Source organism: Eleginops maclovinus, chromosome 14 (genome assembly GCF_036324505.1).
Source record: "Eleginops maclovinus isolate JMC-PN-2008 ecotype Puerto Natales chromosome 14, JC_Emac_rtc_rv5, whole genome shotgun sequence".
Lineage (NCBI taxonomy): Eukaryota > Metazoa > Chordata > Actinopteri > Perciformes > Eleginopidae > Eleginops > Eleginops maclovinus.
Genome location: NC_086362.1, coordinates 4,796,949 through 4,819,884, shown reverse-complemented (window position 1 = coordinate 4,819,884; position 22,936 = coordinate 4,796,949). Strand labels below are relative to the sequence as shown.

At 44.2% G+C, this 22,936-nt stretch overlaps 2 protein-coding genes across 2 annotated transcripts in view; one reads left to right on the top strand and one right to left on the bottom strand.

Annotated features, from left to right (window-relative positions):
- The window catches only part of LOC134875692 (uncharacterized), a 94,072-nt gene extending 73,100 nt beyond the window's left edge, over nucleotides 1–20,972 (bottom strand). Inside the window, exon 1 of the mRNA XM_063900286.1 lies at nucleotides 20,820–20,972. The gene's annotated coding sequence lies outside the window, so the exon portion shown is untranslated. The remainder of the gene's footprint in view (nucleotides 1–20,819) is intronic.
- Nucleotides 1–22,936, top strand: part of LOC134875691 (NACHT and WD repeat domain-containing protein 2) — a 44,359-nt gene that overhangs the window by 3,504 nt on the left and 17,919 nt on the right. The window contains exons 3-4 of the mRNA XM_063900285.1: nucleotides 5,503–5,591; nucleotides 19,176–19,292. Of these exons, the coding sequence (XP_063756355.1) occupies nucleotides 5,503–5,591; nucleotides 19,176–19,292 (206 nt within the window). The remainder of the gene's footprint in view (nucleotides 1–5,502; nucleotides 5,592–19,175; nucleotides 19,293–22,936) is intronic.

Below are 22,936 nucleotides of genomic sequence, written 5' to 3'. Positions count from 1 at the left end.
GTAGCCAAAACTAGAAGTCCTTGGTTCCACAGCACAAGCTAAGAAAGGTTACTGGGCTACAATTCAGCTAATTTCTTGCCGGGATAGCAGGTGTAATTTCTTCTCTGAATACATTAAATGCCCCTTGTTCACCATGGACAAATTAATATTGAATAATGTATGTTCATTGGCATTTCCACTTCCTTATGACTACACGTTGCTCAACCAGAAATACACAATACATCTACAACGATGCAACAAGTGTCTGCTAGTGGTTTTGATAGGAGACTATTCTGCGTATCCTCTACAATACGGTATTACCGGCTCTGTAGTTCCAAAGTGTTGTCCATATGTAAGCCAAACAACTAATTCGAGTAGATTTACATCCTCCTTCCATGATGTTAATGAATCACTCAAGTTCTTGGCTCAGGTGGATGAATCTGTGTGTATGGGAGTGTGTATGGCCACAGTCGATCAATTAAACCCCCCCCCCCCCCGCTATCTGTTCTTGCCAGTAGCCAGACGGCAGCAACAAACCAGAGAAAAGCCTAACCTGATTTATTTGTGTGTTTGTGCGCAGCGCTCAGTGCATTATGCAGCCCGTCTCCTCCGTCAATATGTGTGTTCACGTTGATCCATATAAGCATATCTAGACAACTCCATTACCTTGCTGTAGTCACCCCGGGGGGGCTCTGGCAGGGGTTGAGTGATATAATACGCTAAAGGAAGCTATTTGTATGCAAGCTATCACTTAAGCTGTTTTAAGTTGATAAAAGCACGAGGCCTTAGGGACACCATGCGTGAAATCTTCTCCCCTTCTAACGCATCGTCAAGACTGTAGTATGTCACCACGGAGGCCATTCACTACATTACGTATTATCCCACAATTATTCCCACTGTGTCAATCTGCTCTTTTTTGGCTTATGTTTGAGGTTTTTTGCTCAAATTCCTGTCTTTTCCCTTTAGGAATATCTCACTACTCGTCCACTTTTTTTGAATTGACTCTGGTGGCAGAGAACAAAGGCGAGAGTGGGAGGTATGGCGAGGAGGACAGAGGCAGCGCTGTCAGGTGGACAGACTGTGTCAGGGGTGGCTTTTGTTTAATAAATTGCTTTTCAGGGGCAGGTGAGTGCCAGTTTCTTTGGCTCAGCCCGCCACCCCCGTTCTGCTGAATGTGTAGTTTATGGCACGTGCCGGCAGGCTTATTTCTCTCCCTTGTGTCGTCCTCTGCCTCCTTGAAGGGCGGGAGATCTCCGACTAGTTTGGCAACAGCTTTTTTAGCGACCTCTGTGAGTTTCCCAGAGTGCTTTGGAGCATTTCTATACCCCCAGGCTACCGTTCTGACAAATTCAGCGTTTGGCCTCACACACACGTCCAGCTCCCTTGGTGTTTGAGCCATTTCACGAAACACACTGTAAAAATATCTCATCAGGGAATGATGGTGGGAATAACAAGCGGCCCGCTGGATATTCCTTAAAGTAAAATGAAATGATACACTTATAAGCAGCCAAATTAACCTCAGGAAACCAGTGTGGTTTATAACTAATGGGATGTTATATTATGTGCACATCAAGGGCTCTGTTGGGGAGAGTTTGGGGGTTGAATAGCGATAATTGTGATTGAACGTGAACAAATTATTACCACTATCTTCAATTGAATGTTTAATTTAGAGTCTTTATGGAATAAATGTTAATCCTGCAAACGTCTTACCTCTTGTCTACTTTTAACGTCACTATAATATTTTGTGGAAAGGATTCAAGTCGAGTCAAACACTGTCTTTTCACTTCTTCTTTAGTGTTGCGCATCAAAAAGTCACTTTATAAAGTCTGTGCATCTTCTTTTGCTTCCAGTTATGTTTATTCTTGGGACTTCACAGCTCTAATTTACGGATTCCATTGTCAAGATATGTTGATGAAATCTGAATACTGAGGAACAACTTGACTTGAAAGCCACATGAATATTCAACACATCTCCCACACTTTGGTATACACTGCTAATTTGCTTCGCTAGATCCCAACATAACAAAGATCCTATGCAAGGCAGCACAAAATAGATGGGATAGATGCACCAAACCTCTCTATAAAAAGAGCTAGTTTTGCATTTGATTACACAACTTTATCAAAAGGAGCTCCTTATCTTACAGAAAAGCCAAAACGTTGACAAGCTTACCACCTACTGCGCATGGAGCCCAACAATAACTCAAGTAACTGCCTAACCACGGGGTATGTTTGGTTTTAACAGTGGTGGGGACATTTTGTTTTCACTAACTAGCAACCATATGAAGATCTATGCATGAAAAGCTGAAGGAACACCAAAGATAGGTCAGATGATCAGCTGGGCTCTGTACCATCATGTCTACAGTTAATATACGCAACATGAAATCTCACGTTTGATATTATCATGTTTGATTGGACCAGCCAACCGGGCTGAGGAGATTTGAATCTTAAACCCGCAAGATAACATGTGGTGGCCATGGTTACAGAGTCTCCACAATCTTGAGAATCAGCCCCTGTGGCTTACCATAATTGAGCTGTAAAATGTGTAGTGCGTTCCCCGCATAAATGTGATTATATGACAAAGCCTCACCAATGGCTTGAAGGCAACAGCTTGCAGCACAGATGTTGCTAAATGAACTTGTAGTTTATTTTTATGTTGAGTAGACTAACATTGGTTCTTCTATCAACCGCTTTGATGGTTTTTAAATCATACGTAATTAAGTTGTCCGATAAACAAGGAATTCCCCTTTACTTTGAGTCCCTTATTACTGCTTTCACTGTAAATTCTCTCTTCTTTCCGAGATGATTAACATGGATGGTGGGACGATAACCTCCAGTGGATTTCCTTCAGCCTGACTCAGTGGTATTCAGATAACCTGTAGGCTCTCCGTGTGCTCAGGAACGGCAGGAACATCTGGCCTTTATGGATGGCTGGATTACACAGTCACAATTTGCCCTCGGCATCTTCCAGGTCATTCAGTATCGATCTGCTCATCGTCTGTGCTTTCTCATCATTGCGGTTCAAGTTCAGATCTGCACTTTAGAGAGTTTGTCTGAGCTTGGGCCTCGTCTATACTGAGAAAGGAATGTGTTGCTTACATCTTTTGGTCTCATGGTGATTAATCTGATATGAGGTAAGACGCAGTTGATGATTTCTTAAGACATTTATGCTGTTGAGCATGTGCAAAATGTTTGAAAACAAGGCCCACGGTTGTGCCTTTAAGAAAACAAATGACCTCAACAACTAATCAAGTAACAGAATAGTTGGCGATAATCACCGTATCGCCTAGTGTTTCTGCGGAGTCAGTGGGTGTAGTTTGATGAAAGCGGAGTGATTGCTCCGCCAGTGAAATGTCGATGGGACTTGAAGAGCTGTAGAGGGACCTCTGTAAGAGTACTGAAGGACCAGCTGAAGCAATTTCAGTATAACTTACTTCATATTATTAGAATTAGTTTGGATTGTTAACTGTCTATAGTATTGATTAGTTGACGTTTAAGTCATTTTTCAAGCAGAACTCATTGCAAATGTTCCAATTTATAATGTAGAGTGAACATCTTTCCGTGCGGCTGTTGGTTAGAAAAAATAATCAGTATGAAGCTGTCATCTTGGCCACAGTTTGGGAAATTCCAAAGCACTATTTTCACTTGTGAAAGACTGAACAAACAGCCCTTGTTGAATTAGGGTAGGGCAAATATTCATATCATAACAATATGGTGATGTGAGACTAGATGTCATGTATTCATCCTCTTGTAACATTGTGAGTGAAGTCATTGAACCTAGATTACTGGTGTATATATACTTGTATACAAATATTGGGTCAAATTTACTGTGATATTTGATTTTCTCCTAAATGTTTTGACTATATTTCTATGCTGAATTGACTGCCATAAGTTCTCTGAAGGATGAAGAGAAAAAAGAAAAGCTGACAGGACAATTCTGAAAGAAAAGACGGATTGGTCCACGCTATTGTAATAAAAGGATTCGGAAAATTTGAGGGAGGGACACACAGCGAGAAAGAGGGGGATCATAGCAGCATCCAGTCTTTGTTTCTTTGCGTGTGGGTGTGTACACAACAGACACACACGCATACGTCAGGCTGCCATAACTCATCATCATCCCACAAAACAGAGGGAGAGAAAGAGAGCGAAAGTCTTGCCGTTATCAGCACAATACAAACAACAAACACGGTTGATTCTGTCAGGTCACATCCAGACGCAGCACAGCAACATGCAGATTTGGATTGCACTACTTTTCAACACTTCTACACACACACACTCTCTCTCTCTCTCTCTCTAAACTCCATCAATGCTGCATCTATGCCACTGTACGATACTATACATTTCCTGGAATGTATCTGTGATGGAATTAGACGGTTGCTCCACTGAAGCAGCCATTTGTTTCATTTGCATACGTTCATTTTTGATTTGACATTTCTCCCGGGTAGCTGTGGGCGAATATGTGTACGGTCACGGCCCAAAGCCTTGCTAAAGATAGACGACAGCAAGATTCGTCAGACCAAATTTGCGGGCTCTACTGCTCACGCTGCGTATGACACGGTTAGCGGCTGAGGGGATGTTTTGCGTCCGCCATGTGTGTGTGTGTGTTCTTCGCGCACATATGTGGCGCACGTGCCAGTCGGGGTTTCTTGGCCACACTGGGGCCTCTCTGTCGGGCATGTTCTGTCTTTAAAGCATCCGTCCACACCCTTCAGAAAAAAGGGAGGGAGGAAGAGACTGGGCCTGTCCGAATACATTACAGTAACCGCTTGGAAGACAGTGAAAACGAGAGGACAGGAGGAAGGAAAGTGGGACACAACAACAAGCCGTGGGCACTCACTCAGACTGTCCAATAAGATCACTGCCCCTGTGAATCCTGCATAATCCCGCAGTCTTTAACAGGGTGTGTCCGGACTCTCTTTTCTAGGATATTAGATTTTGTAAGGGTCTAAAAACGTCCCTACAGTAATATGGGGTTGATGTTCATTTCTTCATGAATATATAAGAGGTGCTTACTTGATTAATCCAGCAGAAAATGTGGCTAATGAGTCTTAATAATCACCTGTTGTCCCGTTATCTAATTGAAATACACCCCCTGTGGAGCCCACGTACACAACATTTTAAATGTGCTCAGCTATTAAAGTGTTTATGTTATGCTAAGCTAAGCTAATTGTCACCTGACTCTAGCTGTGTACGCACAGATATTAATAGTGGTATTGGTCAATGCGAAAACAAAAATCACTCAAAACACAACTCTTTGTTTACAACCTAAATCTCTTCCTTGTTTTTGAACGGCCAAATAAAATAATTGGAATAAATGGAACTTTGTGAGTTCACGGTGGAAAAGGTATCGCCAAATCTCTACGAGGGCTGTGCCGTAGCTTGCTACATATCGTCATATCGCACAAACCTTTAATTAAACTGTCCAGGTAAATTAGGATTTTACTTTAATTTATACATTGCTTCTGCTCCTTGACAGTTTGCTTTTACGGTATGCGTTACTTTAACACTTCTTGTCTTTCGTTTGCAGACACAGAGGCAGAGAGGAACGCACTGAAAGAGCACGTCTACCCCAAACTACGAGACTTCTGCAGGGAGAACTATGGGATTGAATTTCAGGTAACTGGCTGCATTCCTCTCTTTCTACCTTTGATTTCCTGCCTCCGGCTTAAGGGATCTGTAGCTGCTTTTGGCCAGCAATGACTGTTAAGTGCCTCCAAATCTACACCGTGGTCTTAAACAGAGCCTGGAGGGGCCTCAGGGCACCGTGCAGAGGTCCCTGTCCCTTTAAGCGGACAGAAGGCCAGCAGAGATAAGGCTTACCCCGGTGGAAGGAACACATCTAGCTGTGGATAAAGCAGTATGATGCAAGGGCCATCTCTTTGTTGTCGGAGAATTGCAGAATTCTCCCCGTGGTGCCCGCTGATCGGGATCATTTGCATTGCAAATCAGCATCGGTGTACACGGAGAGATCGCTATCGGAGGGTTTTTATTGTTTGTTTAACAAATCAAGAGGAGCCCTGGAGTCAGGGGGGAGATTTATGCCGCAAATTGTTCCTGGAAGGGTTTCAGGAGATTTGTTTCCGATCAGACCCCGGAATCGTTCACGTAAAGCGGTAGTCAGCAGGCGGTCTGCAGCTAATTCTCATTTCACGCTAACAATGTTTGCATCGTTAACAGCTCCGAGCACATACCGTCTCAAGTTGTTTTCACAAGACGTAATACAATGGTGTTTGTAATACTTGTCCAGCCTTTTACACAAAGCGAGTTCAGCATAGTGATTCTGATTTTAGACTCCAGTTTGCAGAATCCTATTTTTTTTATTATTTGAGCAACTCCATTAAAGATGATGCCACACAATGGGTATTTGCTATGGCTCCCACATCAAAACACAGTACAAGAGTATGGCTGTAAAATAAAAGGTCTTTGAGTGGTATGTTTAACTTCAGTCTGATTGAATCCATTTTATAAAACATGTGTCTGTAGGCTGAGTGTTCTTATAATGCTGGCCTGATTGGAGGACTTGGAGTGAGTTGTGAAGGAGGGATGAAGGGTCCTGTGTGATGAAGCTTGTTTTATGTCTAAAGGTTAAATAAATAAAAACAGTGAACAACTCGAATGTCTGCTGAATCACTCTGGTGTTTACTCGAGTTGACGCCATAGAAAATAGAAAGAAAATTTGGGCGCAATGCGAGTACGGAGAGTGAAAAACGTTACACTCTCGTACGATTTTTAGAAGGTTGTTAGAATTTGAGTTGATTTGAATTTTAGAGAGATCATAAAACCAAATCTTCTTCGTCATTTGGCTCTTTTTTATTCTGTCGTTTGGCAAATGGGTTGAAATGGCTTTGTGAGGCGATACGCCCGTTACTGAATGCAAGAACCCTTCAATTTATGTCTCCAGCAGATTCTACACACACATGACTCGATACACAGAACCGTGTTTAGCGCCAGGCATGTCATAAACAGTATGTCTGGCACCTAGAGCCAGTTGCATGAATTAACATAGAAAACTACTATTAACAGGCTCCAGTTATACAAAGTCAAAGGGTCAGAGACGTGGTAACCCCACAGAAAGATCCCCTAAACCCTCTAATCTGTGTGTGTGATAGAGAAGTGCGAGATACTGTGAGAAGGGCCAGGCAGGTTTTGGCTCCGGTATCCGTGGCCACGTGTCTGTCTGGTGATTCAGCTCGCTGTGACGAAGCGTGAGCAAAATGATTATGCAGAAGGCCTGGGAGTTTAAACTATGACTCACTTACTCTCCCTCCTCCTCCTCCTCTATCCGAACCCCCGTACTCCTTATCCCCACCCACGCAATGTGAGAATTGGCACCTTGGCTAACACCACCGTTTACTCGATGATGATTTGATGCTAGCCAAAATGTAGCTCAAAAATCCTTTTACGTGTCAAACAATATATGGTTTTCTTATGTCGTCACTTTTGCTTTTATTCGTCGTGTGCGATCCGGCCTCCCCTTTCACACACTTACGCTCCGTCTCTCACACACACATCCGCTGGCACACACTGACACACATATGCCAAGCTGATGAAACCCAATTGTTCCCGGTCCCTCATCGCTTGACTCAGTTTCCATGCAGAACGTTCCCTAAACAGGATGGAGGGGAATCGCGGGAGATGGCGAGGGAGCGGAAATCCAGCCCAAGGGCCGAGGGCCAAGTCCTCATTCAGTCAGCAGCTTGCTTCCGTGATCCCTTGTCACCATTCCTATCCTTGCTCTTTCTTGCTTTTCATTTTGTAAATACAGACAGATAAAGACTCAGAGAGGATCAGGGTCACAGAAGGTTTCAGCGTGTCTGTAAGCATACTAGATGTGTGTGTCCTTTGGTTTGATTTTACAAGACTTTTTCGTGTTTTTCCCCAAGACATCAATCAGTGGATTTCACCCTGGCTCAGTCGGTCGTCACCCCTTTATTCCGTCTCAGAACACTAGTCGGAAATCAAACCCAGCCAAGGTGTTTAAAAGTAATTTTAATTGAATCAGATCCTGTGGTATTGACACCTATCCTGGCCCCATCACCTGGAGGAGAGGATAGTGAGACGCATGCCGCATTACAATCATCTCAACTGAAAAAGTGTGTTTTTCAAGTGAGACCGAGAGTGTGAACTGTGCTTCGCCGGGGAAAAGGACACAAATGGCTGCTCTTTTCCATCATTGTTGCTTGTTAATTGGTCATGAATCTGCCAGAGATGGTGTTCTCTCACTTTTTCGGGTTTTTTTGCTTGACCAAACTCTGCTTTGGGTCTAATTATTAGGTTTGTTTGTGATGAATATTAAATAATTGATTTGTTACGCGTCCATGAGAGTTTGGTTTTAGATGGAGTACTGTTCATTAAGCTGGTATTGGCGATGCTAGAAAAAAAACTAGGCCAATTCTTGTAGACAAAATCATCAAAATATATCATTTCTTTGTAAAATTACACATTGAAACAATTGATGTCAATGTCTATGGCCTCACTGCAGTTATGGCAGCTGCTTTATGTCCACCTACAACCTGGAGTAGTCTATAGATTCACTCCACAGCCCAGTTTTTATTGTGGCACGCATGCTAGAGGTCAGTTTCTCATCCAGCTTTGAAATCTCAGTTCCTATTATCTTAACCCGTCCTGCATTTCTTACGCTCATAAATCATGCTCTTACAATGCGATCACCTCCTCCCACGTGCGGGAGACCTAACCGAATCTAAAGGTTTACTGGAAGTAGCTCTGTTAATCATTTGGCTGGACCTCTCTATGGTTGCCAAACTCACTGGCTGTCACACAACCACACACACACACACACTCAGACTCAGTGCAATTATAATAAGAGTCCCCTGGTCACAGCTGTTCGATTCTCTTTAACGGCTGTCACTCCGACGTCTTTTACGACGCTCAAGCCAGGCAGCAAGATAGAGGGAAGTGGGAGATGACATTTCACGATTATTCAAACAAAAAAGCCTTTTCATGAACATCCAGGAAGCACATTTTAAGCTTTTATGCTAACCAATAATCGGCCACTCTAATGTTCATATGGTGATCCCATATAGAATGGCGGCTGAGAGGACGCTGGCGTGAATGTCGCCGCTTCTCAGTTCTCCAAAGTTCTCCAACTCGCTAAAATTATCAGACTCCAAACTTGGATTCCTACCTCTGAATCGCGGGTCTACAGGTTGCTGCTACAGGGATTTGCAAATCGCTGTTGTTTACGAGTTGATCTGCTTACTAGTAGGCATCAATCTCGCGTCGCTACATTCTCGTCAGCCTGTGTAATCTGCGTATACTTTTCATTCATTTCAAGACGATCTGTGGACTACCACCAACGAGAGTGTTCGTGTTACGGATACCCTGCTTGACACAGATCAACAGTGCTGCAACTGACCTGGTTCACCCGGACTGCCTCCTCCATAATAGTCTTGCTGAAGTTTTCCTGTTCGTAGTTAGCCGCCGCGCTAGCAGGCTAACACTTTCTGGTGCTCTTAGCTGGATAGCTAGGATGCGCTGTCTCGCTGCCATGACTCTCTACTCTGCGGCTGAACTTCTAAAACTCAGCACTCTCTCTTCTCCGAACTGTCTTGAGGTCATCAGATCTCTCTGCCTACTTCGTCGCCCCCGCTACGTGCATAGGGCTGCCAGGCACAAGTTTGTTTACATGGATAATACTCTTGCTGTCCCCTCAGTTAGGTGCACCGCTTCTCTGCTGCAACGTCATCATAACAAACCACGCCCACTTGCTGTCAACCGGTGTCCTCTGCTCCCCATCAATTGCACTGTGACCCCTGCTGCTGCCTCCATGAATAGGGCTGCCACATTTATGTTATTAAACACTCGCTCACTAAATAACAAAGCCCCACTAATTTATGAAGTTATTCTGGATAAAAAGCTGGACTTCCTATGTCTGACAGAGACATGGCAGAGCCAGCAGGACTTCGTAACTCTTAACCAAGCCACTCCCCCAGACTATGTGTATCTTCATAAGGCCCGTAGCCTTGGCCGTGGTGGTGGGCTAGCTGTTATTCATCGATCTAATATACTGGTCAAAGAATTTCCAGTCAGCTCCACTTCCTTCGAAAGTCTCCATTTTGCATTGGCAGGCGCTACACAGCTCCAAGTGCTGCTTATCTACCGGCCGCCTAAAGCCTCCACCCACTTCTTGTCAGAGCTCTCCGGGTTGCTTGCCACCATCTGCCCCATGTACCCATCTACTATTTTAATGGGTGACTTTAACATTCATGTGGACTCGGCTAACTGCCCCTTTGCCTCTGACTTTTTGTCACTATTGGACTGTTTTAGTATTGCGCAACATGTGCATGTTCCAACACACACCAAGGGGCACACCCTTGACCTTGTGTGCTCCACTGGAATCACCCCCTGTCATCTCCAGTGTGATGACCTGGCTATTTCGGACCATCTCGCCATCTCATTCTCTGTTTCTGTGCCCCTTCCCAGTCAGCCCAGTAAACGAACCATCACATTTCGGAAAACCAAACAGGTCTGCACATCCCTGTTGTCTTCCACCCTTGTGACCCACCTGGCCACTCCCCCTCTTAACACCACCGTGGATGGTCTGGTGGAACACTACAATACTGCTCTCTCCCTCAGTCTGGACTCAGTTGCCCCTCCCATAACCCGGTTGGTCTCATTTGCACGCCCCGCTCCCTGGTTTACTCCTGAGCTCCGCCTCATGAAAGCAGCCGGCCGCCAGCTTGAGAGGCGCTACAGGACATCTGGCCTCACCGTACACCATGAGGCCTACAAAGACCACATCAGGGACTACAAGGAGGCTCTCTTGAAGGCGAAGACACTCTACTACTCCATACTTATTAATAACCAACAAAACCACCCTAAAAAGCTTTTCATAACAATCAACCGACTACTGCGCCCTCCTGATTCCCCCCAACCCTCTGATGCAGCTGATCTGTGTTCCAGGTTCCTGGACTTCTTTCAGAAAAAAGTGGAAACTATTCATAATCACCTTCTGCAATATTCTACGCCACCCCCCCCTTCTCCCCACCATCCTGGTGCCGACACCCCTACTGCCTGCCCACTGCAGTGTTGCCTCTCCTCCTTCACCATGTTGGGCACTGACCAGGTGCATGACTTGGTGTCCAAAGCGAAGACCTCCTCCAGCCAGCTGGACCCCATGCCTACCACCCTGGTGAAGACCTGCCTCCCTGTCATCTCTGCCTCTATTGCCGCCATCATAAACTGCTCACTGGACTCTGGTGTGGTGCCCTCAGGCTTCAAAACAGCTGCAGTCATTCCCACCTTGAAAAAGCCCGGTCTGGACCCTGACGACCCTAACAACTATCGTCCAATCTCCAACCTTCCTTTCCTAAGTAAAATTCTGGAAAGAGCAGTGGCTTCCCAGCTTCAACATCACATGTCACACCATGAGCTCTTTGAACCCCTCCAATCTGGCTTCAGAACTCAACACAGCACCGAGACCGCCCTCATTAAAATCACTAACGACCTGCTCACTGCCGCCGACAATGGCCTCATCTCCATCCTCATCCTCCTCGACCTCTCTGCAGCCTTTGACACAGTGTCCCACTCCATCCTCCTCTCCCGTCTCACTGAGCTCATCGGCCTCAGGGGCTCAGCTCTCTCCTGGTTTCAGTCCTACCTTTCCAACCGCAAACAATATGTCACCCTGAAAGATGCCAACTCCATCCTGGCCCCAGTCAATCATGGCGTACCCCAGGGATCTGTGCTCGGCCCTCTCCTCTTCACCATCTACATGCTCCCCCTCGGCCAAATTATTCGTCACCACGGCCTCAGTTTCCACTGCTACGCCGACGACACTCAACTGTACATCAGCACCAAACCCTCCACTCTGCTCCCACCTGGCCCACTCATCAACTGTCTGCAAGAACTAAAAACCTGGATGACCTCTAACCTCCTCAAACTCAACAGCAATAAAACTGAGCTCATGGTTGTGGCGCCCAAGCCACTGCTCAGGAAGGTTGGGGATCTTCTCCTGGAAGTGGATGGCTGCTACATCACCCCATCACCCGTTGTCCGCAACCTGGGTGTCATTCTCGACCCCACTCTATCATTCCAGTCCCACATTAACAACATCACTAAATCTGCATTCTACCACCTGAAAAACATCTCAAGACTCCGACCCTCACTTTCAGCCTCAGTAACCGAAACCCTCATTCACTGCTTCATCTCCACCCGCCTGGATTATTGCAATGCCATCCTCACAGGTCTCCCCTCAAAAACCCTGGACAGACTGCAATATGTACAGAACTCTGCTGCTAGGGTCTTAACTGGCATTAAGCCCTGGCAGCACATCACCCCCACCCTCATGCAGCTCCACTGGTTACCTGTCAAATTCCGCATCAAATTCAAAATCCTATTACTCACCTACAAGTCCCTCCACGCCCTTGCCCCCCGTTACCTCTCCGACCTCCTACACCCCTACACCCCCCTGCGGTCCCTCAGGTCCTCTGTCAAGGACCAGCTGGCAGTACCCCGCACCCGACTTAAGACTTTTGGGGACAGGGCCTTTTGTGTGTCTGCCCCTACCATGTGGAACCAACTCCCCCCACACATCCGCTGTGCCCCCTCAGTTGATTCATTTAAAAAGCACCTCAAGGCACACCTTTTCTCTGAGGCCTATGGACTTTAACCCCCTCACAACCCCACCTGGCGCCCTGCGCACTTGCACCCTCACTCACTCTCACACACGCACTCACACACACACACACACACACACACACACACTCTTTGTAAAGCGACCTTGAGAGTCCTGAAAGGCGCTATATAAAATTAATTTATTATTATTATTATTATTATTCAATAGCGAGTTATTCATTAATATAATATCCCAATTAAAAATACATTACCGAAAGTCAGACTTTCATAAAGAGGACAGATTATTTAAATATCAAGTTCCTTGAATGATGAACTAAAAAACACAAAATAATGACATCATTTAAAATAGCAAATTCCTGTCCCTTCTCTCAAATAGACATTAGCATAACGATTCCTAGAATGTGACACACAGTAAACAGCACAACTTCCAGCTTGCCTTCAACAGTCAATAACCCACAACGGTTTTTAGTCTGGTTGGTTTTATAAAAAAATATCTGCATGTGTTTGAGTAGCAGCTGCTTTGGTTTAACATGCTAGTTTAACGTTAGCATGAGCCGATAGCTAAACCGCACAGTCAAAGAGTTTTCACAACTTTTCGTTTCGGATTTCAATTTTCGCTTTTCCCCATAGGGTAGGGAGGTGTGTTGGTTTGATAGTGTGTACGACCCTATTGGGGTCACTAAACATACTGTACATGGACCCCAATCTTATGAAAGGAAGAGGATCCACCTGGTGGCACAACCACACACAGCTAATCATAACATTTCCAGAGTAAGCCACAAGTCTTTTGTGGCAGCAAAAGGTTCACGCGGCGTTGAAGAAGAGGTAACTTAAGGTTTTAGCTGTGTGCTCAAAATGATACTTCTAAGATGAATAACTTCAGAAGGAGAAACCCTTCAAAGCATGACGTATTCTTCTCTCTTCCATCTGTTTACCTGGCTGCCATTTTTCTCATTTTGTGTCTTTCATTCTTCCCTCAGTCTGTTTCCTCCGCTGCTTGGCAGTCTGCCATCATCTCCATTCACTCTCCTGCTCCGAGACCGTTGTTCTGTTCTATTCAGTCTCTACAGAAACACGTCAACATGCCAAATACCTCCACTGCTGACGATCAGCAAAGATGATCAAAAATCAAATATGAAATGCCTCCAAGGTTTCAGTTACACTCTATTTGTAAGACCCAGGGGAAAGCTATTCATTCTTATTACTGTCACCATCACGATTGTATTTTCACCCTTGTCAGTTTATCTGTTGTCAGCCGTTACATTTGATGGAAAGGCATGGAAAGACAAGATACAGATGCTGCTCTAAAACATCATAAATTAACTATAAAAAATAAATATGCATACCAGCTAAATGTTTAAAGATGTTCAAGGAAAACATTCCAGCAGTGGCTCAGTAAGTAGGGGCTTGGACTGGGAATCGTAGGGTCGCCGGTTCAAGTCCCCGAACAGACTTGAAATATGGAAAGTGGACTGCTACTTGGAGAGGTCCCAGTTCACCTCCTAGGCCCTGCTGTGGTGCCCTTGAGCAAGGCACCGGACACCTCCAATCCCCCCTCCCCATTGCTCGCCGGGCGCTGCACAATAGCTGCCCACTGCTCCTAGTACTAGGATGGGTTAAATGCAGAGGACCAATTTCACTGTGTGTGCTCTGCTGTGTGCATGTATGTGACTAATAAAGAGGGTTTCATCCTCCGATTCTATCTATCTATCTAACATAGTAATGTTTAAAACCAATTTAGTTATAAAACTGACATTAATTTAAAGCATCATCGTGTAACATGTTTCACCAACACCATTATACGCGGTCAGGTTTTTACTTGGTTAAAAGGCAACAAAAAAAAGCCTCTATGCCTCAGGATATTCAGTCTCTGCAGCTTTTTAAAACTGCACACTTCACAGAACAACAGTTTAAAGTGAAGTTTCCACATTTGAGCCAAAGGGAAGCTGGGAGATGAGAATATTAGAATGTGGACCTCTTGACTCTACGCATAATAAACACTGCTTCCCATGGATTTAAAAGGCAACATCTCCAATCAAGATTCAGGGTACGAGTGAATATTGACTCAAACAAACAACAAATTAACGGACAGACGAGAAAATAGGAACAATTGGAAACTCTTCAATTCAGTATCTAGGCCTATGCTTCATCTTCAATGGATAGCACATCGAAATGTGACCTCTAAGCCATCGAGTCGATAGCATAACAAGGACAGCACCTCTTGCTAGCTACCAGTTAATGAGTGTTGGCATATCGAAAGCCATCTTGAAGAGGAGGAATCACTTTCGAAGCAGTTTGTGGTCATTTCTTTCTCGATAACTGCAGTGTTCACCGTCTGGCAAAAACTGATGCTTTGTTTACCAGGCCGCAAGACACCTGCGTTGGTCAACAGTGTTGTGATTTGTTTTTCTTCTTGGAGTTGTGTTGTCTTATCCCATTTAACTCTCAAGCACCTCCATCTGGCGCAGAGACCTCGATTCGCATTAAGACTGCCGGTCCCACAGCTGTTTTTTCTCGAATAAACACCCAGTTTTCTTTCATTTAGCGGAACTGTCGGCTGTAGAGTTACTCTCAAGCATCATCTGCCAGGAAACATGTATCTCCCTTGAGCAGCAGTTTCCCTAAAGTCCTGCTCCCTCCTCCGCCGGTGCTTCGTTATAGCCACCACGAGTCATGTGATTTCATTACTTCACGTCTTTAACCGGCTCTTAACCTCAACTTGCTACGGTTGAGCTGCGACGACTGAAACACCGCGCCGTAATTAATTACCCCAGTGAGTCAGAGCTTGACAGATTTTCTGGAAAGCATGCATGCGAAATTTCCTCTCAGCACTCATCATTGACAACCATAATCGACTCATGAAGTGAAGTTTGACCTCTTATTCAGGCCGGCAGAATGCTAAAATAAGTCAAACATAGCATCAAGAGATCTGCCATTAGAGTTGAAATCCCTGCTTAACCTCCCTGGAATTATTATAGTTTGTGTATGTATTTCAGAAATATATTTGGCTCTGGATTTCTTGCTTAAATTTTTCCTGGAGCATTAAGAAAGCCGTAATCATCAAACATTCTTAGAGATTTACTTCATGTTTCTTGATAAAACCGCCTGCAGCCAAGAGCTCAGGATATATTTATGTTTATCTATTTTTACCGTTGTGTTTTTGCCTATCCGTTGTTGGGGTTTTTCCCCCCCGCATGATTTCATGCCCTTTCTTCTCAGGCATCTTGGGCATAATCCCAAACTCTAATAGTCTAACATTCAATAAATAAAAAAGGGGTTTCTCTTGCGCTTGACCCGCCACGAGCAAATGCCTTCCAAGGGCATTAGAAAGTAAGAAAAGGCGCCCCCACTACTATAGTTTAGAGGGAGGGGGAATAAGGGTGGGGGCGATGGAAAGTAATCAAAAGATGAGCAGCAAAGACGAAGGAGAAGTTGGCATGAGAGGAAAAAGAGAGGAGGAGGGTGAAACACACTGAAGGAAACAGTGAAACCGTTCCAGCCAAAGCCCCACGAGTCTTCGTATAACCGGGGTTCCTCGTTCTGAAAAATCTTTCATTTGTCCAAATACTCCCTTTACCTTAATTCCTGCCGATTTTGGGTAAACTTTCCTCGACTGTTCCCCCCCTCCCTTTTCTCCAACCATTCCTCCATACTCCAGTGAAGCGCAGTGGGTGATGGGGCAAATTTAATCAACGCATCCTCCCCACACACTTGTACTCAGTGAGTGGAGATGAATAATGTCTTCATTTAGCTTTTAATTACCGTGCATCCTCCCAATCACCTGCTGAAGCCCGGTAGAAAACCGTCGTTCGTTCCCCCTCCCTCCGCTCCTCGTCAACACAGGGCCGATTGCAGTCTCCCACACATGCGCGTCGGAAGTTGGAAGTATATTAGTGACACTGATACGGACTGACTGATGTGCTAAGCAATGAGTTTTTCACAACAGTGAGGGGTGCTTGTGGGGGGGGGGGGGTTCTTTTCAAAGTAAAAGCCTTCAGAAAAGTGGTTCTTTTCATTGTAGCAGCGACAAAACTAATTAATCAACATAAGCGAATTCTGCGATCAGTTTGTTTCTTCTGCCTCTATTTGTCTAATATCAACGCACTCTTATCTTATGGTTTGTTGGACAAAACAATCAGCTGGCAGAGTTTTTTAAATACGTTATGGTGTAATTGATTTGACAAATAATACATTTGTTTGGAAACATCTCCATGAACTCTACTTACCTAAAATGGGCAATAAACGTTTCATAGTTAATGATGAGTAAAGTTGTTTCGTTCGTTGACATCGTCTGATTGGTGACGTATTTCCGCCCTGGGGCGCAGGAATCTTTGCCCATAGACTCTCGTTAAAAGTTGTACATGCGCAGTAGCTCCTCTTCAATACAAGAGATAGGACGATGTTGGGGCGCACCTCTCCTGCGCCCCGAGCTGAATGCAGCTGGATTTGGCGGCGGGGCTGACGTCACAGCCTTCTGTCATAAAGTATGTGTATTGTCCATGTTATATATGATATATATTATTTAAATATATAGAGATAGAGATATATCTAGAGATAGATAGATATGTATTATATATGTGTATTGGCCATCTGTATAGTAATATAGCACATCTGTATATTTGTTCATACTACATCTGTTTATACTGTGTCAATTATTCCCACCTCTTTATTCTGCCCTTATCTTTACATACTCACTCTTAACTGCATATACTGTACGTACTCTATATGTCGCACTTGTTTCTCTTTGCACTTCTATCTATCTATCTATAATGTTGTTTTTGTTGTTTTCATTTATGTAAATACACTCGTAGATACCTTAGTACATGTATGCGTGCTTTTTTTTAAATACATTTTGGAGTTATAGCCCCCCCAGGAGAAAACTCCACCAGCCGCCACTGTAGACAAGGTGTAGGATTTTAGATGAATAATAGAGAGAAATGAAGTGGTCCCAACAGGGCGCCAGAGTCCCCCTTAATGGGTTGCAGCACAATCTGAATGGTTGTATTTATAGGATAGGAAACAGCTATTTGCTTATTTTTTGGGGAACCAATGTGTGTAATAATCTCCCTTTGCGAAAACCGCTTTGTTTGAAGGCGCTGCAAGGCTAAAAGTTTAATAGCTACTGGAATAATTGATAATGAGGATATGTGTTAGTTGCACCTTGAGGCTGTGAGATAATGTCTCCTTCCAACAGTAACACGGCTGCTCACAGGTGCACAACAACAATCGAGCAGATGAGCTGGGGTGTAGCTCCAGCCCTCCTGCCGCTCCCTCCAATAATTGGAGACGCCAATATCTCCCAGATTGTCTCAAAAGTCCCACTCTCAATTTCACTGCCATGGGGTTATTTAGGGCTGCCAGTCACTGCTGTTCCCCGCCACACTGCGGATGTGTCAGTCACTGTGCCAGGCTAAACTCATTTGAGCTAGCTAGTCTGTTGAGCGGAGCAGCAGAGCATGAAGGAAGAGAGCTGCTGAATCACTTCACCTCATCTCCCCGCGACACCCAATACACCTCGACACCAGGGAAACAAACCAGCCCAATCAATAGCTACAAGAGAGGAGAAGAAGAATTATGCGGCAACATTTATTTTGGGGACTGAAACCTGAATAAACTGCCCGTAGGAGGGCTTGTTGTCCTCCTTGACAAGCCCAAACCTGCAGGAGCGTGGTGTGTTTCCTCACCCTCTCTCTGTGGTGTGTTTACAGCCAAAACTTGTAATGAAATGTGTTGAGGGAGACCCCCTCTGTCGCATGTGTGATTATGTGTGTCATTCCTCCCTGCAGGCATTTAAAGCCCAGAGTGTTGGAGTGGTTCTCAGTGACACAGAGTGCATGTGTGTCTGTGTGTCTGTGTGATGTGTGTGTAAGTCAGTGTTGAAAACAGAAATGGCCAGTGGTAAGAACTCACTTTCACTTAAATAACATGATATATATACACAGCTATTCAATTATCTCCAACAAATTCCCCCCATGATTAACGCCTCCATTGGACTCCTGTGTTTGCTTCTGTAACATATTGACATCACCATGTCTCACTTGCGCTTCTATTGGCCAGCACTCCAACACATTGTATGCGAGAGGCTGAGGGGCGGGACATCTCTAAGTGGTTTACAAATCACAACAGAGCCGGCCAGCTAACCAATCAGAGCCTACCGCTGCAGCACAGGCAGTATGAGAAAAATAAAGCACTTTTTGGGACATTTAAGTGTGTACATATGTCACAGTAGAGGCACAATATACAAAAATGTTCATAATAAGTCTGCTTTAAGTTCATTTAGCTGATGTTGATGATCTTCTAAGCCACTGTAAAAAAAAAAACAACAGACTGTTTTGCAAGAGCAAAGCCTCTCTGTAAAACCGCAAGTGTATAACCTTGTTTTCTAAAGGAGAATCTATCACTTACTGGTTCTTTGGGGAGTTTAGGAAGGTGGTTGTGCTATTTTATTCTTTTGTATAGTGGAAATGACAAACACTTACTATTCAGAGGTGTAGGAGATATATCTGACAGAAAAAGGGGCCACAGTGAATACATCCAATTTATCTTTTTGCTCGTATTACTACACGGTGAAATAACTCTTTGCATATGCGCGTGTGTTTCAAGGTGGTGGACCTCTACTGGGGCACGGACCCAGAGGAGTGGGACAGTCCAGATCTGCAGAGACTCAGGATGAAGCTCCTGGAGGAATGCCTGAAGACGTCAGCAGGACCATGTTTTGTTGTAAGTATTACACACAGGTAACGGTTAGGAATAAAAGTGTGAATGTTATCCCCGCTCAAATCACTGCGTCCAGACAATCTGTAAAATCTGTCATCCCTCTCTATCTCATTACATGGCTTTGGTACAGCATTAAACCTGGATTATCCACGTACTTTTGTGGATCTTATACCTGTGTGAAATGAGCCTAAAAGAGGGAAATCAAATCTTGCCATTTTTTCTGAGTATGACACTGAATCGACAGCAGCTTTTGAAGTCCTTTCTTCTGTGTCCATTATTCTGATGATGTACAATCCTTTTCCAAGTGTTTTGTCAGGCTCTGTGGCTTTGTTAGGGTGCTGAAATGCTAACTACAACAAATCACCTGACAAATTGTTGATATTTTCCCCGCAACAACAGGGAAACAACTTCAAAACATGACATTAGATGCCAAGTCATTATTCGCTGGAGTGCAAACGAAAACTAAATTGGATCCTCTATTCCATGCACAGCTAAATTTACACTTGAATGACTGAGTTATGTGAAGATCTCTGCAAGGAGAGAGAGAGCGGCATGGACACGTCATTACGGCTGACATGTTGGTGATCTTTTAAGATAATTTTAGGCCACATAAAATAAAATACAAAGTCAGGCACAAGGAAGGACGAACATTGGAGTTCAGAGGGGGGAAGACGACAGGGAGAAAAATTGATGGTAAATTATTTAAATGAAACAGATCCGTTTCTAGAGGTTGAAATTGAGGTGAGAGATCACAGGGAGACGTAATGCATTATGGGTAGGACAGAAACGCTGGTCTCAAGGGAACATAATCTCCTTCCCCAGGCTGAGTTTGGCGCATGCACTGTTTCCTCTCTCACACAAACACATTTTTCAGCGGAAAACATGCACAGCTTAATGATTCAGGCTGGCTTATTTCCAGTGGAGTGATGCTCCCTTTATCAGGACAGTCTTACTGGCTCCAGAAAGCTTTTTCTAGAAAGTGAAACTGCTTCAGAGAAATTACAGTATGTCCCTGAACAATATGCCACAGGTTCAAAAAGTGTATTTCTTTGGCTGCTGCACAGGTTTTAGTTTTAAACTCAACGTAAAACAAAGTGTGTACATAGTTTCAATGCTCATCACAAGCATGCAAACACCTCAACACTAAAGCTAAGGAATGACCATAATAAACTCAACCATCAACCACTGTCAAAAAAATCCATCTGCTGACAAACCCCCATGAAATGCGTTTAAAAGCTCCAGAAAAAGATTGAACTGTTACTTTTTTTATTAAGTATTTATATGTTCCAACTGTATAAATCCACAACAAGAACTATTGAAATACCCATGCTACAACAAACAATGAAAATTCACCACAGAAAATCAATTCACAAAAATCAACAATGACAAATTCACATGATATAGATTGTATCGGAAATTACAAACAATTTTGGCACAAAAAATAAAAAGACAGTCACAGGAAACACTCATTAGTACAGAGCCAAGGCACCTCTTCATACATGTTAACATGTTGAAGATGTAGGGACTTACCATAGTGAGATAGGGGCCTGAGTTGTGTTTCCAAACAGGGGCCTCACAGAGAGGAAACTCCCACATCTGGCATGAAATGGCTCCAAAGGCAGATAACCAACAGTTCAAGAGTCAGGGAACACCATACTCAGGTATATCCTTCAAAAGCTTCTTTGAAGGTACACAATCAAAGTGTTAGCAGCTAGCTTCTTTTGGAAATGCTATATTAGCACCAGCAGCACAGTTGGCATGTAATCAGCAGCACCTGAGAAACAGTGGGCGGGGCATAGGTTGCCCTCTACCAAAGGCTGCGTTTGATTCGTCAGAGTATGCCATGTGAGTGTAGCGGGAAACTTGATGGGTTGGATGAACTATAACAGTTTGCAGGACTTAAATATAGAGACAGAATCACAAGGAAAAGCCAATAATAAATACAAGTATTATGAAAAGTATCATATAGAGTATTTTAAAATGTAAAAGTATTTATATTCTTTATATAAGTATTGATAAATATGGTCCGTTTCTCTTTACCTAATCTTTCACACCTTTTCCCCCTTACTGTACTTCTTACAAACGTTGCCTGAATACTTCGGCATTGACTCCAGCACTTATAGAAGTTGGTACCTGATAATGTTGGAAGGCCAGAATAGTTTTCTTGAGTTTGTATTGTCCTTGTGTTAAACTAAATTAGATTTCATGGCCTCTAAAGTCCACTGAGACATTGTGTGTTTCATTGTGCCGTACAATGTAAACTCAGTGAGCCTAAACGGGACTAAAATGACCAGATCTGAGTTGAAAATAATTGGCATGCTCTCTGCTTTTGTGCTGCTGCCTTGGTGTTTGTACATGCAGCGTGAATTTCATTCATTCCCATCAGCCACCCTGCCCTCTGTCCCTGCTGCAATTTCACCGTCTTAACCCCGGCTCACCCCAAGCAATACGACAGAACACACCGAGAGAAAGTAGGCACACAAACCCAGGTAGCTTTTTGTCATTTCTTCCTCTCTCGTGCTTTCACACCCACACACAATCTTGACACATGGTATTTTCTCTGTCATGTGATTGGAAATCAGTCGTAGTCTGAATCTGGGGTGATACGGACTCGTCTACATACCCAGACACACACACACACACACACATCTATACTGCATGTCCTCCCCATCTGGCTGGTTAAATCTTTAATGGCATATTCTACACGTCCGTCTCGGGGGTAAATGAAGGGTTTTATGCAAATGAGCCCACAAAAGCGGCACAGAATGAAGTCCCATTCAGACCTGTCAGAGGCAGCTGCTGCCCCGGTTCTTTTACTGGGGAGCTTCGAGCGGCTTTGATCAGGGACCTGGATCCTCATCTATGACAGTTCTGGGTTTTCTGGGACATCTCCGGAGAACCGTTGTTTATTTTTTTACAAGGGTTGTAGACTGAGATATATATACAGTATGTGTGTGTGAGGACAGGGAAAACGTCAGCAGAAATAGTTTGTGTCGCAGGTTCTACACCGTGTGTGTGTGTGTGTGTGTGTGTGTGTGTGTGTGTGTGTGTGTGTGTGTGTGTGTGTGTGTGTGTGTGTGTGTGTGTGTGTGTGTGAGTGTTCTGGAAAATCCCACTTTCTCCTGTGCTGTTTTCCCATTTTCTATTTTGTTCTTTGGCTCAATTGTTGACATGCAACCCCTCACAGTTTCTACACACCCACCATAATCATAACCTTCACTCACTAAGGTGCCCACCTGTCCAAGTGTCACCCCCAGCTATCACATGCACACACACACACACACACCCATACACAAATAGCCACATGGCAGTAAGAGCATGCTTCAAAGAGAAACCCACAACAACAGAGCCCAGTGCACCGATAAGAGTGGGGAGAAAAAGGGACAAATACGGATGAAAATCTCCTCAAAAAGCTAAATGACATTGATTATCGTTGTAAGAGAAAAGAGTCGGGGAGGATGGAAGCTGGCAGATTACCGGGAAACAGAGGAAACAGTGCGGGGTGTAGGTGTGTTTCTCGCTGCCATTGAGGATCTGTGCAACAACTAGAAACCTCCTTATACTTATTTTGGCAACCGTACAAATCATACAGCGCTGTGCTGTGCTCCAGAATCTAGTCTGACGTCCGTATCTCCTTCATGTTTTTT